General features: G+C 44.9%; 1 protein-coding gene and 1 long non-coding RNA gene across 7 annotated transcripts in view; both read left to right on the top strand.

Annotated features, from left to right (window-relative positions):
• Positions 1-2209: 2209 nt before the first annotated feature.
• On the top strand, positions 2210-10342 carry LOC137842101 (uncharacterized). The gene is made up of 5 exons (XR_011088913.1): positions 2210-2281; positions 2779-2921; positions 3759-3827; positions 9275-9359; positions 10291-10342. It is a non-coding gene; the product is annotated as an uncharacterized lncRNA (long non-coding RNA).
• A 512-nt stretch (positions 10343-10854) lies between these two features.
• Positions 10855-14733, top strand: part of COL26A1 (collagen type XXVI alpha 1 chain) — a 174815-nt gene continuing 170936 nt past the window's right edge. For 3 of the 6 annotated variants that reach the window (XM_068655750.1, XM_068655749.1, XM_068655745.1), the window contains exon 1: positions 12373-12707. In XM_068655750.1, coding sequence (XP_068511851.1) covers positions 12556-12707 — 152 coding nt within the window. In that variant the 5' untranslated portion in view covers positions 12373-12555. Of the gene's footprint in view, positions 11004-12370; positions 12708-14733 lie in introns of those variants that run through there. The other 3 variants (XM_068655751.1, XM_068655752.1, XM_068655746.1) reach the window with 3 other exon arrangements.

Raw genomic sequence — 14733 nt, 5'->3', positions numbered from 1 at the left:
TTTGGGGCAAGGCATAGAATGAAAAAAAAAAAAAAAAAAAAAGAAACACCAATTCATGTGTGCTGAATTCATTGTTATTAAAACTTAACAATAAAAACAGTATTGTTGTAAATTGGAAGCATGTTGCTGAAGAAACTCAGGGAAGCAATATTCATCCAAGGTTCAATGCCTAATTGATTGAGCAGGTAAACTGAGGTAGGCTGTTGAAGGGTTGTATGAAATGTGGCTGTCCTAAATCTAATAAAATATATAAAATAATTTTATTTTATCCTAAAAATAATAGAGTTTCAGTAGAACTATGTAAAAGGACCAAACAGGAACAGGACATTAAGGTACATGGACAGGGGTGCGGTGGGGTGCTGCTCTTTATCATGAGACTGTTTCACTTAGAAGTGGCTACCAGGGAGGTATAAGTGATCAGTTCAGTATTTCTCTTTCTGAAAACCTATTCTGGAAGCAGTTGAAAAGGCTTGTGCAAAACCGTTGCTTGGTTCATACTAACAGATTATCAAAGACTACATTAAGAGGAACAGTACCAGCTCTGATTTATCTGTTATCTCAAAGTCCTCTTCAGAGGAGATCAGGATCTTCACAGATGGAGAAATTAAAGCATAAAAAATTTAAATGACTTGCCTGAGGAGCCCACCTGGCTGACAGCAGAGCTAGCTTGGTTAAGATGTGTTTCAGTTTCAGTGCAAAGTTTTTTTCAGGCAGGTTGTGGCCGTTCACAGAAGAGGCAGGCAAGCAGACAACTCAGTAACCAATGTATTTTTCTGACCAGTGGACATGAAGTCAGCCACATCTCTAGGGGCCCAATTCTCCTTGTGTTCCTTCATCAAAGCCAGTGGTGGTTCCCAAACACGAATTTGACTTGCTGCATTTACGCAATGATGTATAAACAACACCCAGGGAGCAGCAGTCTACCTCCATGACCCCTCCAAGACAACACACCAAAATGCTCTAATTTTTCTGGTTCACGGTACGTGAAGCTAAAGATTTAGCTCTGATGGCTTACCTCTTAAGCTAAAGCTGTTTCAGATGCCTCTGATAGGCTTCATTCTGCTTATTCTGGTTGCTCCGATCCCCTTCTGTGGAGCAACAGTAACACCTAGTGGCTGAACGTGCCAGTCCATTGCCTCCTTTTGTTCCCTCCCTGCCAGAAGCACGAGTCGGAGGGGACGTGGTGTGATTGACAGCTTTGACTTGAGAGGCCAGCACTTAGGATCCCTAGGGATTTGCCATTTTCCTTTCAACCCCCCCCCACGCTCTGTTTTCTATTAGAAGTGGTAGATGAAATACGAAACTCTTCCTCCCACCTCCCAGCCCCCTTCACTTTTCTGGCTCTTGGAGGAGGTTGTTCCAGTCCATCTTGATCTGTAGGTGGGTGGGCTGTGAGTGGCCAGGCCTACTACTTCCAGCTTGGAGGACTCAGATTTCTGTATGGAATCCAAACTTTTTTTCTTTTTCTTTTTCTTTTTTGTCTAGAAAAGGATCAAGCAGATCATCTGATGGAGGTTGGTGACCTCGGTGCATTTAATAACGTGGTGTTAACTTGCCTGCATTAAGGCAGACCATACGGATCTGTTCTGAACAGTACCATTGCTTAAGATGTGGTATGCAGGATTGTTTGCCATGTTCTACCGGGACTGCTATTTCATCAGAGGGGACACCCTAGAAAAATAGCGTTTGAGAGGAAAGAACCCACAGATGTTTATTGTGTTAGCAGGAGAGCCCTTCAGAGGGTCTTCTCTCCCCCTAGCAGGGGAAAGTTTCAATTTTTCCATGGAAAAAAAACATTAAGTGAAAGTATTTCTGCTTTAACCCAGATCATTTGCATTAGTAAACAGAGCTTCAATTCCTTGTGGGAATTACAGTACTAAGACATTACGGTCTTGTCACATTCATGCTGCCTAATCTTCTGGTTTAGGCTTCTGGTTTAGGTATTCTGAATTACCCTTCGGAAACATTTTTTTAGGAGAATCTTCATTGCCTGTTGACAGAGCTTGGACTCTTAATTTGTGCTGTGGATACGTAGTCTTTTACATCTGGCATAAACTTGTATCACCACCCGCCCAAAGTAATAGAATTGCCTCCGTTCACATCCGCAAATCTGTTTAGTCCTGCTCCAGTTACCAGTTTAGAGGGAATTGAATTCAGCTGAAAAACCCCATCCCTTATCCCACCCCAAAAAAAAAAAAAAAAAAAAGGAGAGAGAATAGTTTTCAGTTGAATCAACTGCCTGGTGCTACTAACAGAGAGAAGAGAACAAGGACCAGTGGAGGTATGGCTAAATGGGACAAGGATGGGGCTATTTCCTTCAGCTACTGTGCAGATACGTGCTTGGCACATGGGCGTACCATTAGTGAGAACTCTTACATTGTGTGTTCTCAATACCTCTTGGTGAAAGCAGTCAAAGAGAAATAGAGCCTGATGGTGAGGAATATTGTGCGGGGATGTGCTGGGCACCCTTTGCTCTTAGAAGAGGGCACAGCAGCCCTGGTGGGCTGGGTGAAAAACCTCACTGCATACGTGGTAAAAAACATTTCCTAGGTGGTAGAGTAGTGGGTGCTGGATGGCTAAGACAAGACAATAAGGGGATAACTGTGATTCGCAGGAGCTCTTGCAACCTTTTCTATTAGACCCATATGCTTTTTGTTTTCAATACAAAAATTTCAAAGTAAATGTTGTTTCCATTGACAGCTGTGGTGTCTGCCACCCCTGTTGGTCTGGAAAGAGTCTGCATTTATTAACATTGTCTGTTCTATTTATTCACCCTAGGCCAGATCCTCAACAACTTCAAGGAAGCAAGCAAATAAAGGGTGGATTCCTTTTTAGAGGGACTGCCATGTGGTCCTAAAGGAGAACACATCCTCCCAACAGGAAGACTTTGTTTTCTCTCATTTTTATTCTCTGTTTGACTTGTGAGTTGCTTTGGAGCTTATGGCCAAACCCAGGAGTTTCTTAACCCCACAGTCCTTCCAGGCATTTTGTTTCTGCTAACATTCTGGGCCACATCAGCTGTCTTTTCAGATATCTCACATTCATTTTCATTTAAGGCTCAATTAACCCTTGGCAGGCTGCCATTAGAGACAGCAGATTTATACCAGTAATTAGTATGTTTTGAGGAGTCTGAAACAAGATCTCAAATCCTTGCTGCTTTGCTTAATGCAGTGATGAATGCTTAACCCTACACCTTCAACTAAAAAAAAAAAAAAAAAAGCCTTGATAATTTTGTCTCAATTCCCTTTGAAACCTGGGAAAGGTAGTACATTATTTTCCAGTGTGATTCACTTGCAAGGTCCTCCCTAATATCTTAGAGTTATAAATACCCAGTTATGTGAGACTGGCACTTCAACACGATCATGGCCTGCCACTGTGGACTTGCTGCAGTTGAGGATCCTTGCATTTTTGCAGGTGGGAGTGGAGTTAGAAGAAGCATGTTGTACTGTGTGTTTTAAACACCATGAGGAATGACTTGGAAGTACAGAAAGAGAAATAGACTGAGGAGTACCAAAGAGTTCCTATTTAGTACAGATTGTTGATCACGTAGTATTAAGTGGTTCATTATTTTACTGTTCTCAATAATTTGAGAATTAAAATCTTTTACTTTTAGCTTAGCTAGCAAGGTTATCATGAGCTGGGTTATAAAAATACTATTCTTCACCTAAGCACAGGTTTTTATAGTTTTCATCTTAATTAACAAGCTTCAGATTTAGATGGATTAATACAATCACTCTTTCTTTCTTTTGCTGTATAAGTTCAGAAGTATAATCTGTCACTTGTGAGAACATAAAGAATTGGACTGGAAGTGTTCCAGACTCTTTACTGTAAGTGTTCAAAGATTTAATGGAGTCCTCAGTCATAAAATCTTTAATTTGAACTAGACCTTTATACTCTCCATTCTTAAATTCACTATTTTTACATCCAGGGGATTTCCTGTTATCCAAGTATGTACGGAGGCCCTTTATTACCCTCTGTGTGTGTTTTTTAATTCAAATCAAATGTAACTGTCAATGGTAGATTGCACTTAACCTCCTTAGGTTCGTATTTCTTCTTTAATTGCATTACATCTTAAGGTTTAGCACTGGATATTTACTGCTGTTAATAGCCCGCCATATTTTAATGAAGTCGTTATCTTCTGCAAATATATACAGAACAATGGAGATTGATTATGCATGGTCTTTTGAAGAAACTATGTCTCAAAGCCATTTTAAATGAATAAACACAGAGGGAAGTTTCAGTAAATGTAGTTCCTTATGTAACACAGCTTCAAAATTAAGGAAATGAGTGCTTGGGTTATCCAGACTGCTTGCCCTTGTCTTCCCCAGCCAGAGACTGCGCCTCAGCAGGTCACTGGTGTAACTGCAGTGAGCCTGGGCACGTCTTACAAGCTGTGGCTGTTCTCAGAGATGCTCCAGAAGTGCAGCACTGCTTTTTCCAAAGTCCACTCGCCTCCTCTGTAAGCTGGCCAGACTCCCTCTCCACCCAACGTGCAGCTTAGCTCTGCAAATCTATTGTCAGTCAGTTCAGGGAAGTCTCAGAACATGGAAAGTAATTATCTAATTTTCTTGAAACATGTGAAGAAAAGGCAAGTATTACCTAGAGATCATGTACGGAAAATCTGGGACAAATCTGCTGTGCTCTGCTAGAAAGCCAGCCAGCTGAACACCTGTTTTCAATGCAAAATAGTGCATCACCCTTTGGTTGGGGCACTGCAGTGGCTTTTTCACAACAATCTTAGAGTTAAATACAAAAGATGTGAATTGAGCCAAACCATATTTGCTGTGAGACACTTCTTTCCAGGCACACAGTGAGGCTGATAGTCTCGTCCTACCATTCCACTGCACACCAAAATTCTCCTTAGTCTGGTTGAAAGATTTTACTTCTTTTTTTTTTTATTTTTTTTATTTTTTTTTTTCAGGCAACAATCAGCCTAAACATTTTATAGCGTCTTATAGACTTCATCATTTCCTTTCTGCCAAGAAAAGAACAATTTATCTATCTCTTTAGATTATGTCTCATCTTGTTTCCTTTATTTGTTTTCTTCTTTTCTTTCTACTATGATTTCTACTATTTTATACCATGCTGTTTTTTATTCCATTCGTATTATCCTTAAATAGCCATGATATGCAACAAAGCACTAAAACCTAGTTTTAGAGAGGCACTGACAGAGAGCTCTTGTAGGTCAGGGAGCTGAACCAGATTCCTTTTGCTCGTAGCCTGTGTATCCAACCTGCCTGGGACCTGGTGGTATGAGGGGCTATGCGCCTGTGTAAACCCAGAGGATTACTTAGGGATTGGTTTTGCATCTGTAGACAGATTGATCTCTCTTAGGCAGAAGAGAAAGCAGAGAGAGACAAAGCTTTTCCTGTGGTGAAAAAGAGAGCTGCAGTCTATGTGAGGAGCCGAATAGTTGCAAAGCACACTTCAGAAGTTCCAGTTTGGGTTGTCTAGAAATGGAAGCCAGGAGGGGAGGGCAATCTGTATGCAACTGGTTCAGGAAGGTGCTCAGACTAAAGCTGGTTTGACATAGCCACTCAGGGGCCCTGGGAGAGGGCTGGATTCTGAATACCAGGCCCTTTAGGTGTGGTATCCATTAGTGACAATAGAGCATTCTGTGAACACCTAAGCTAGCATTAGTGTATACGTGCATAGCCAAGAAATACTTGGATCCAGTTGCCTTGCAGTGACTTTAGCCTTTAATGCCTACAATGATTCTTTCGCATTTAGCACCTTAGTGGCCATTTTATTGCTTCCATGGAGGAATCTGTAAGATTCAAGAGAGGAGATTAAGTAGAGAGCCAGCTAAAGAGCAAGGCAGTGCCACTGAGCAGTGTTGGGGTTTACTTACCTCAGGATGAATGGAGCAAAATATTCATAATGGTAAATTGATAAATCTGGAGAATATTCTCTTTAAATAATCCCCAGAGCTCTCAGCCTAACACACAGCTGTAGAAAAAAGACCCCAACCACTGAACAGGATGTTGGGTTGCATTACGGTAAGAACAGAGTATATATCAAAAGAGGTGTTACTGTTATTACATAAAACACTGGTGAGTTCTTGTTCAGAGTGCTCTTTTCAGTAGTGCTCACTCTACCTAAGAAGGATATGATTAAGGGGATAAAGCAGGGAGAATGAAAATAATACTGTGCCTTTCAGGTCTAAGTTATAAAGCAAGACTGAAGAGCTTTGGTATTATCTTGTTTAAAAAGAGATCTTTCTGTGATTCAGTCAATGATTTTAAAATAATGAAGAGGATTAATCACGTTGAAACAGACAAAGTCTATGAAAACAAGGAGACTTAATTTAAAAAACAGAATCTTGGGAAAAGAATGAGGACAGAGAAGGGAGAGGCTCATGTGAATGCTTCAAGAAATATGTAATGTCAGTTACTGGTGGGGTCCCTTGAAACTAGAAGCTTTAGAGCATAATAAGGTGAGGGTAGATCTGTAAGGAAAATACGCGTATGATAGCGGATTGTGGTTGTCTGTTTACCAGTAACACATAAAATGCTGAAAGCCATGCCAGGGCAAGCTCGGAAACACCTGCAGCACCAAGGCAGCAGAAGGCCCTACAACATGGGTGGTGAGGTCCACCAGAGGCAAAGATAGTGCAGGAAGGCACTGACTGGCAAGAAGTTTGGTGAGCAAGGACAGATGGCTGTCAGGTGAGGAATCTGTGGAATAAGGCAAAGGAGAGAAGAGGGAGAAAGCATGAGCCTGGTACTAATCCACCTTACCTGCAGACACCTAGGGTGAAACTTTAGGTCATTTTAGGTTTTTGGGGTGTACAGGGGCTGGGAGGAGGGTATTCCTCTCCAGATGCACTTTCGTGTTTTGTTTGCCTTTATTTTCGTTAGGAAAGGGGTCAGCCCACACCCGTTTAAGTCACTTGCGCAATACGAAAGGGATGTTGGACTCCCAATCATGGTGGGGTGCTCAAGTCAGACAGTCTGGATCCATAGGGAGGAGGATTTCAGGGCCAGAGTCCAAAACCGAAACATTCTTTCTTCATGAAAGTCCCTGCTTCTCTGGGATTCAGAGAGAATCCATGAGTCAAGATAGATTTTCAAATCAGATAAGTGTCTGGATAGCACTGGATTTGGATATCTTGCTGTCAGTGACTCCACTGAAAACTGCAGACTTGCCATCTGGTAGCTTCTTGCACCACGTGTTATAAAGTGCTTTGTTTCGTGGTAGAAGTTCAGGATTGTCCATGGCTTGGAGAGTTTGTAAGGTCGGTGTTTATGTCCTGTACAGCGTCAAGGAAGCAGGCAGCCCTCTGGGACTGAATAATGCTTAATGAACAGTTAATGATCAGGAACATAATTTGAGGATATCGACATGAAGACAGACCTCCCAATGTTTTCTTTAGTGATCTCAGTGATGGGAGAGGGAAAATGCTTATTAAATCTGCAGATGAGGTGAAGCTGGGACTGAAAGCAAGAACACTGGAAGGCAGGATTAAAATTTTAAATAGTCTTGATAAATTGGTGATGTGATCTGAATAGAATAAGATGAAACTCATTAAGGACAACTGCAGGGCACTGCGCTTTGGCAGAAATAGTTTTAACTAGCAAATAAAGGATGGGGAAAATCAGGCCAGCAGTTCTTCAGAAAAAAGGTAGAGGATCCCAAATTAAACATGGATTATCAATGATGTACAGATGCCAAAAAAGCAAATCCTCAACAGGGCTGTGCAGAAAAGATATTGCACAGAGGTATAGGTTACAGGTGCTGTGCTATGAGGTAGATGTAGATCAGCTTGAAAGACTAGGGGAAAATAACAAAAAAGGATCAGAAGAATATAACATATGACCTACAGGGAAAGTCTTAAGAAGTTTGGATTGTTTTGCTTCTAGAAGGCAAGGAGAGGTGTTCAAACGTTTTGAAAAGTACTTTGAGGAATTAAAAGTCTGCTCAAAGAGAGACAGGATCATTTTTTATGTCCATAATGGAGAAAGTAAGACATTGAGAGCTTAAATTACAACAAAACAGACTGAGGCTGGATGTTAAGAAAAACTACCCGTACAAAGAGGGAAGCACTGGAATATGTTGTCAGAAGAGCATGGGGAGTTTCTGTCTTGAGGCCTTTCAGAACAAGGCAGACAAATTTGTGCCAAGAGTAATCTATGTGTAATAGATCCTGCCTTCTAGCAGGGAGAAGGAAGAGGCATTAATCAACTTCCAGTCTTTCCTGGCTTCTATTTGTGTCTCCGCTGTGGCAGGTTTGAGCGCAATAGTCCTGGTGCTGCTGTGCATTGGCTGTACCACACCTGTGGGACTCCCTGCTTTATAGCTTTCTTGGTGAATCCTGGACGTCAGGGGTGTGTCAGAGTCCTTGTGCACGTGCAGGTCAGAGCGTCACTGCATGGCCAGTTGGGGGATTTTTTGCCTGACATCAAAGATCACATAATTTTTTCATCCCAGGACACAATAATGCTCAGAATATGTGTAAATCCACTCCATGTTGGCATTGTCTCACTGATCTTTTAAATCAATAATTTTCCATCTGCTGAATTATGTTTCAATCTAAGATATTTTATCCACTATATTGCTTTATAATACCCACACAAGTGCTTCACTCAGGCAAAATTCTTCTCTAAGGTCAATTAATTTTGCCAAAGTCATGACTTCTGGATCATTTCTTGTGCTTCATACAATACCACTGGATATTCTGTTTACCATATGCCAAACTGCTTGTGTGACTGTTTTCAGGTCTATTGCATTTTGATTGATTTATGCCAGGTCAGATTCAAGAAATCTTGAGGAAAAAACACACTGCCTTCCTCCTAGCTTAGAAAAAATACACAGTCCTCTAGATTTTCAGTTTGATTCAGGTTTGGTTTGACGCCTTAGTAATAGACATTTTACAATAAACTTAGTAATCTCATAATTTAACTTATAATAGAGATGTTTAACTCTTACTGTCACTAAGCTCTTACCCATCTCTTTTGATTTTCCAAAGTTCCTTGATTGCTTTGTTAGATCACAAGGAAATAATCTAGCTTCCTTAGGAAACTGCAAGGGTTTTATCCAAATGATGTTTGGGTTTAGATGGTCTTAATCGCTGACTTCTATCGAACATCAAAAGGACATTTAATAATTGTAAAACTTCACAAGGTTTTATCAAGTAGAACAAAGCAGCTTTTGCTTTGGTCTCATCTTAGTATACACATGAAAAGTGCACTCACAAAATGCAAGGGATGGGCCTCAAAATTTATTTGCCACGATTCTTTTGTTCTCTAACAATAATCTAACTCTTTTTTTCCAGCTTGTTATTGACTTTGGCAATACTGTGAATGACACTGAACAGTTGAGATGACATTACAGTTCTGGGCTGGGCTTTGCTCTTACAGGTATGACAGTGTTTTGCTACCTTTCTATGCCACCTTAAGACCTTGTAGAAAAGAAATTCCTCTTTTGCTGTATCATTTCACTGCTTTTTCATTCTAAACTGAACAAAAATCAGACTAAACACTGAGTGTTCCTTTTATTGTCCCCACTTCATTTGTTGTCTGGCTTGCATGTGGTGTGTATCTTTAAAGAGATTATAGATATTTTCACAGAACGTTTTGTGATGTTTTATGTCCCAGGTATGCCAAATGGACTAAGGAGCTGAAAAATGCTCCAGACCATGTGGAATCTCATGTGCCCACATGTCCAATAGATTAGTTTTCTGACACAGCGGTTCAAGACTGTCTCCTGCGTAGAAAGTGAGCAGCGTGCAAGAAGAAGGCCCTCCTGGGGCTGCTTTTTGAAAACCTGGCCTTTGCCTCTTTCCATTTCCTCCTATGCTTCCATCCATTTTGGCTTCCTGCATGCATCCCTGCCCCTTCTATCTTGAATTGAGTTGGTGAAATACTTCCAAGTAATTTATTTAGTCCTGATTGTCTAGGCAAATCTTTAATTAACATGCTTATGCACAGGCCTAAAAAGTGTAGCTTTATCTTTTGAAATATAGTATGTCTGGTTTGTAAGAATAGGGCTGTTCATATTTCAAGGGTTCTCTTCTCAAAACTAGTCCCTCTGATAAATTGAATGAATTATGTTTTTGTTGGCTGTCTTTGTTACCTCCATCACTGCGTTTCCAATTTATCAACATAGTTTTGAGAAATTGTTCGAATATGTTGCACTCATAAGCACCGTGGGGAGAAAAAATATCCATTTATTACTGCTATCGTGTTTGATTATATTATGCATATCCAAAGGACTAAAAATGAAATGTCATCTTTAATTCTCCCCTTACAGTAGACAATATCACCCTTTCTTCTCTCTTTCCAAAAACAGCTTGGAAGTTAATTCTTCATTTTCATCTTAAATCAGCCATACAAAATAGAGGCAAGTGTGCGTTAGGGACAGGGCACGAGAAATGGGAGCCTGGAGATCTGAACTCTATTTCTGGCGCTGTCATTTGCTCTTTGCAGCCTTCAGCAAAGTCATTTGACCTCTGGTCTCCAGTGTCTCAGTTCGTGAAGTAGGAAGAGTATTACCTTCCTACAGATGTCTCTAACAATTTGCCAGAATCATATCTTATCTAATCACCTGTGTTTAATATCTCTTCCTAGGGTCTTGCAAAGTCAGTGAAGGCTGAAGCGGCAAATTTTGCATGCAACCAGAAATAAAACCTTCTTGGACAGTTAAGACATGAAGGCTGCTAAAAGCTTTTGAAGGGACTAACCCAAACCAGGAGAATGGGTCACAAAGCCACTGGTGCTATTCAGTTAAATGCCGATAAATGATTGATCCCAGCCTGTCAGGGCAGGAAACTGAGTGTGCTTGGGACAAGAGGATGAAACGGGCCCTCAGCACGCAGCCTGGAGCTGCAGTAACCTGCTGGAGTGGGGGCTTTGCACAGCTGCCCCCAGGATGGCTGTGTGCCTGCAGCTGAGGGCAGTCACTCACAGGTGAGGATGGTCACCCTGCCTAACGGGTAGAGGAGTCTCAGAGTTATGTAGCGTCCTGGAAATGCAGCAGCTCCTGAGTGTGCTCTTAGGAGAAAGGTGAGTTTGGGAGCAGTTTGCTCCCCTACTGAGAGGGGAGATCAGAGGCTAAGGTTCCTTTTTCACTGCCCTGCCAATTTGAACAGAAGTTTCCTATGGGCTGGCTCTGAGTGACTGAACGCCCTTGGGCAAGCTTTTTTTTTTTTATTATTATTTTTTGAGTGGAAGGGAAGAGAAGTTCCCCTTGTTGAGGGGAACTGAAGTAGAGAAAGGTTCTGTGGTGGTTCTGAGCCAGGGCTGGGGACAAATGGTCCTGCTATGTCCTAGCCCCAGGTACTGGGGGATTTTTGCAAATAAATAGTGGTTGTGCTGAGCTCACAAACTGCTGGGCTGGACCCATTGAGCTTTCTCTGAGCCCAGAGGGTGCTCCATCCCCTGCTCTGGCCTGGGACTCCTCGAGGCCAGCTGTGGGCTAAGTCCAGGGAGGCTATGCTGAGCTGCCCTGCAGCTTTACCCCTTCCTTTTTGTGTGATTTGCTCTAGTGATTAATGACAGCGGCTGTTTAAAAACCTGGTGCCTCATTTGCAGTCTAAACTTGTCTGGTTACAGGCTCCAGCCAGGGGCTATTTATCTCTGTGCAGGCTCTGGAGGTGGGCACTGTGGGGGAAGGGGTAGGTGCTCACCCAGGGAGGGGATGAGCCCAGCTGTTTTCGTATTATCTCCGTGGGATCAAAATACCTGTTTGGGAACTGGGGGTGTTTGGTCTGGAGAAGAGGAGAGGCACAGGGAAGGCCTCATTGCTCTCTGCAACTCCCTGAAAGGAAGGTGTGGGGAGCTGGGGTCGGCCTCTTCTCACAGGTAACCAGTGATGGGACCAGAGGGAATGGCCTCAAGTTGTGCCAGGGGAGGTTCAGGTTGGAAATGAGGAGACATTTCTGCTCAGAAGGAGCAGTCAGGCACTGGGACGGGTTGCCCAGGGAGGTGGTGGAGTCCCCATCCCTGGGGGTGTTCAAGGGAAGGTTGGACGTGGTGCTTGGAGACATGGCTGGGTGGTGACACTGTTGGTAGGGGATGGTTGGACCAGATGACCCTGGAGGGCATTTCCAACCCTAACGACTCCAGGATTTTGTTTCCCACATCACCTGTGTAGCCCCGTTGCCCTAGTGTGGCAGCAGGCACCGGCCTGGCTGTGTGGGGGCAGCTTTCTTCCCGCACCCCAGTGCCGGGGGTTCCCCAGAAGGGGCTTGGGGTGAGCCAGGGAAGCCGGGGACAGCGCTTCGGCTGCGCTACCGGGCAGGCGCTGCCCGTGCCCGGGTGCCGGGGGTGCTGCCGGTGCCTCCCCTCGGCTGCGGGCTTTGCTGCGAGGCCTGCCAAGGGTTAACGCCGAAGCCCCACGCCCCCTTTGACGGAATGGGGCCAACCTCGCCAAATTTGAAAAGGCAGCCGGGGGCTGGGAGTGCGCCCTGGGCGCCCCGAGCAGCCCCGGACCCCGCGCGGGCAGCAGCCGCCGGGCTCGGCTGGGCTGGGGCAGGGAGCGGGGTCCCCGGTGCCCCCCGCAGCGCCCCAGGAGCAAAGCGGGGACAGCAGGAGGAGCCCCCCCGGCGGTGCAAAAATGCGGTTCGCTCTCTTCTTGTCCTGGTGCTGCTGCCTGCACGGATGCGCGCTGGGAACGGGCTTCCTCTATCAATTCCCGGCGTCCAGCCTGCAGCACAACTACCCCGAGCAGAGCTCCGGCTCGCCGGGCAGCGGCTTCGCCAGTCGCCGGTGAGTAGCAGCGGAGGGGGTTTTTTGGGGCCGAGGGGGTGCCGGGCTGCTCTGCTCCATCCTGGCTGCGTGGGCAGGCTCCCTACCTGCCGGGGCACGGAGCAGCAGCGGTGAGTGAAAGCTGAATTTTGGCCCAAAGCCGCCCTCCTGCCTGCCCCTCAGCTGGGGAGGGATGGGGGGCGGTGGGCAGCGTGTCCCCGCAGCCCCCTGCCACGGTGGGTGCCGGCAGAGGGAACCGTGCTCGCCCTCAGCTGCAACAACTTGGTCAGCTCAACAAAGGAAAGAGCTTAATTACAGAGCTGTCCTCCAGAGCCCCAGCTCTCAAATAGCTGTTTAAAACCAAAGCTCACGCTTCTCTCCCCTCCCCTTCCCCAGCCGGTTTCTCGTAGACAATATAAATCAGCCTTGATTTACTGTATCTTGCTGCTTCAGTAGAGCAAACAATTTAGTCTTCTCCCCCTCCCCTCTGTTTTCTCTGGGTATTTCTCTGGAGGTGAAACAGCTGTTCACATGAATGAGCCGCACTGTATGAAGCGGGAGAGTGGCTTAACCTGATTCCAGTTGTTCTTGAATTTCACTGTTTTTTTCCTGCAATTCCCTTAAATGGGAACTTGGGAATTTAATATTCAGGGCTCGTCCATCCTGTCTCACCCCCTTCCCCCTCCCCTCATTAATAGCCGGTGTGTGGAGTCCTGCTGCCGTGCAGGAGGTTCGTTGGCCCTGGCTTTTTGGGCTAGGCATGGGGTTGGGGCTCCTGCGCGGTGATTCGCATCGATCGCCGTGTCACGAGCACGAGAGTGGGTGCTAGCCTCGCACAGCCCGCACATATGGTGCGTATTTCTTCTCCAAGTGGGGGTGGTTTTGTTTGCTGGCCTGTCAAACAGGCCTCAGTCTGTAGGGGGTGTGATGTTAAACTACAGTAACTGTCAAAGGGTTTGAAACAGCAGAAAATTATAGGAGAGTAATGGGATAAACCTATCCCAGCTGGAGCCGTTCCAAGGTACCCCCTTCCCCGAGCATGAGCTGCAATGAGAACCACATGTCATTTGTCTTACATATCTATTAGCCTGCAGATCTTTGTTCAGAGCTACCACGCTTACATGAGCGAGGACTGTGTCGCTGCTCACCAAAAGCCTTCCCCAATTCACACTCTTGCTTGATTTTCCCAGGCCTCAGTTGTTTGGATAGCCGACCCTTTGCCGGGGGATCACATCCCTCTCCAAGTCTATAAAGGGCTGTATAAAACCATCTAAGGCTAATTTAAACAATGATGTTGGGAAATCTCTTACTTTTTTTTGTGTGTTTTTTTTTTTTTTGGTCCGGTGGAACTCTGCCACGCGAGTATCTCCCGTTCTGGTTTAAAGCAGGGGGAGAAATAAATCGAAGGGAGGGAAAAATCACTGGTGGATGTTTTGAAATAAAAAATTGGAGTACTTAGTCAAGTATCACACGTTGAAGCAATCTTTGCGTGCTTGAATTTCCCATTGAGTGGTGGAGTTTTGTTGTTGGCAAATGTCTAACAGCTTCACTTTCTGCTGGGAAAGTCCGTGTGGGAAAGCTGTACCCAGCCACAGAGCTGGACCTTGGTGGGAAGCCTCCTGCAGGGCACAGCTTCAGGTCAGGGTAGCTGTGCTTGTCTGGATCGAATGTGGTGCTGGATGAAGGACGAGGCTTTTTGCTCTAAAATTTGACGTTGATCTATGTGGATGTGAAGACTTTTTTTCAGGGGACTGAGTCTGGCTGGCACAAACTGCTCTTTGCACTGTTCAGTGCCCCCTTTGCCATCCAAACGGGTGACCTTACAGCACCTGCCTGCCATTAGGCAACAGCAGCTGCTCTCACCTCCTTTCTGCAGACTCAATTTTGGCAAACCTCCCATTCGGGCTTTGTCCAGTGACTTCTGGCGTGCCTCCTGGATGCCCACCGGCAGGCCAGAGCACCAAAGGGTCCTGCTGCAGCTCCCGGTCATACCGATGCTCTGCAGCTGATGGCTCCTGATGCGAGACCCTCCCTGTTCCCACAGTTG

This window comes from Anas acuta, chromosome 19, assembly GCF_963932015.1.
Source record: "Anas acuta chromosome 19, bAnaAcu1.1, whole genome shotgun sequence".
Taxonomy (NCBI): Eukaryota; Metazoa; Chordata; class Aves; order Anseriformes; family Anatidae; genus Anas; species Anas acuta.
This window is presented reverse-complemented; position numbering and strand designations above follow the sequence as displayed.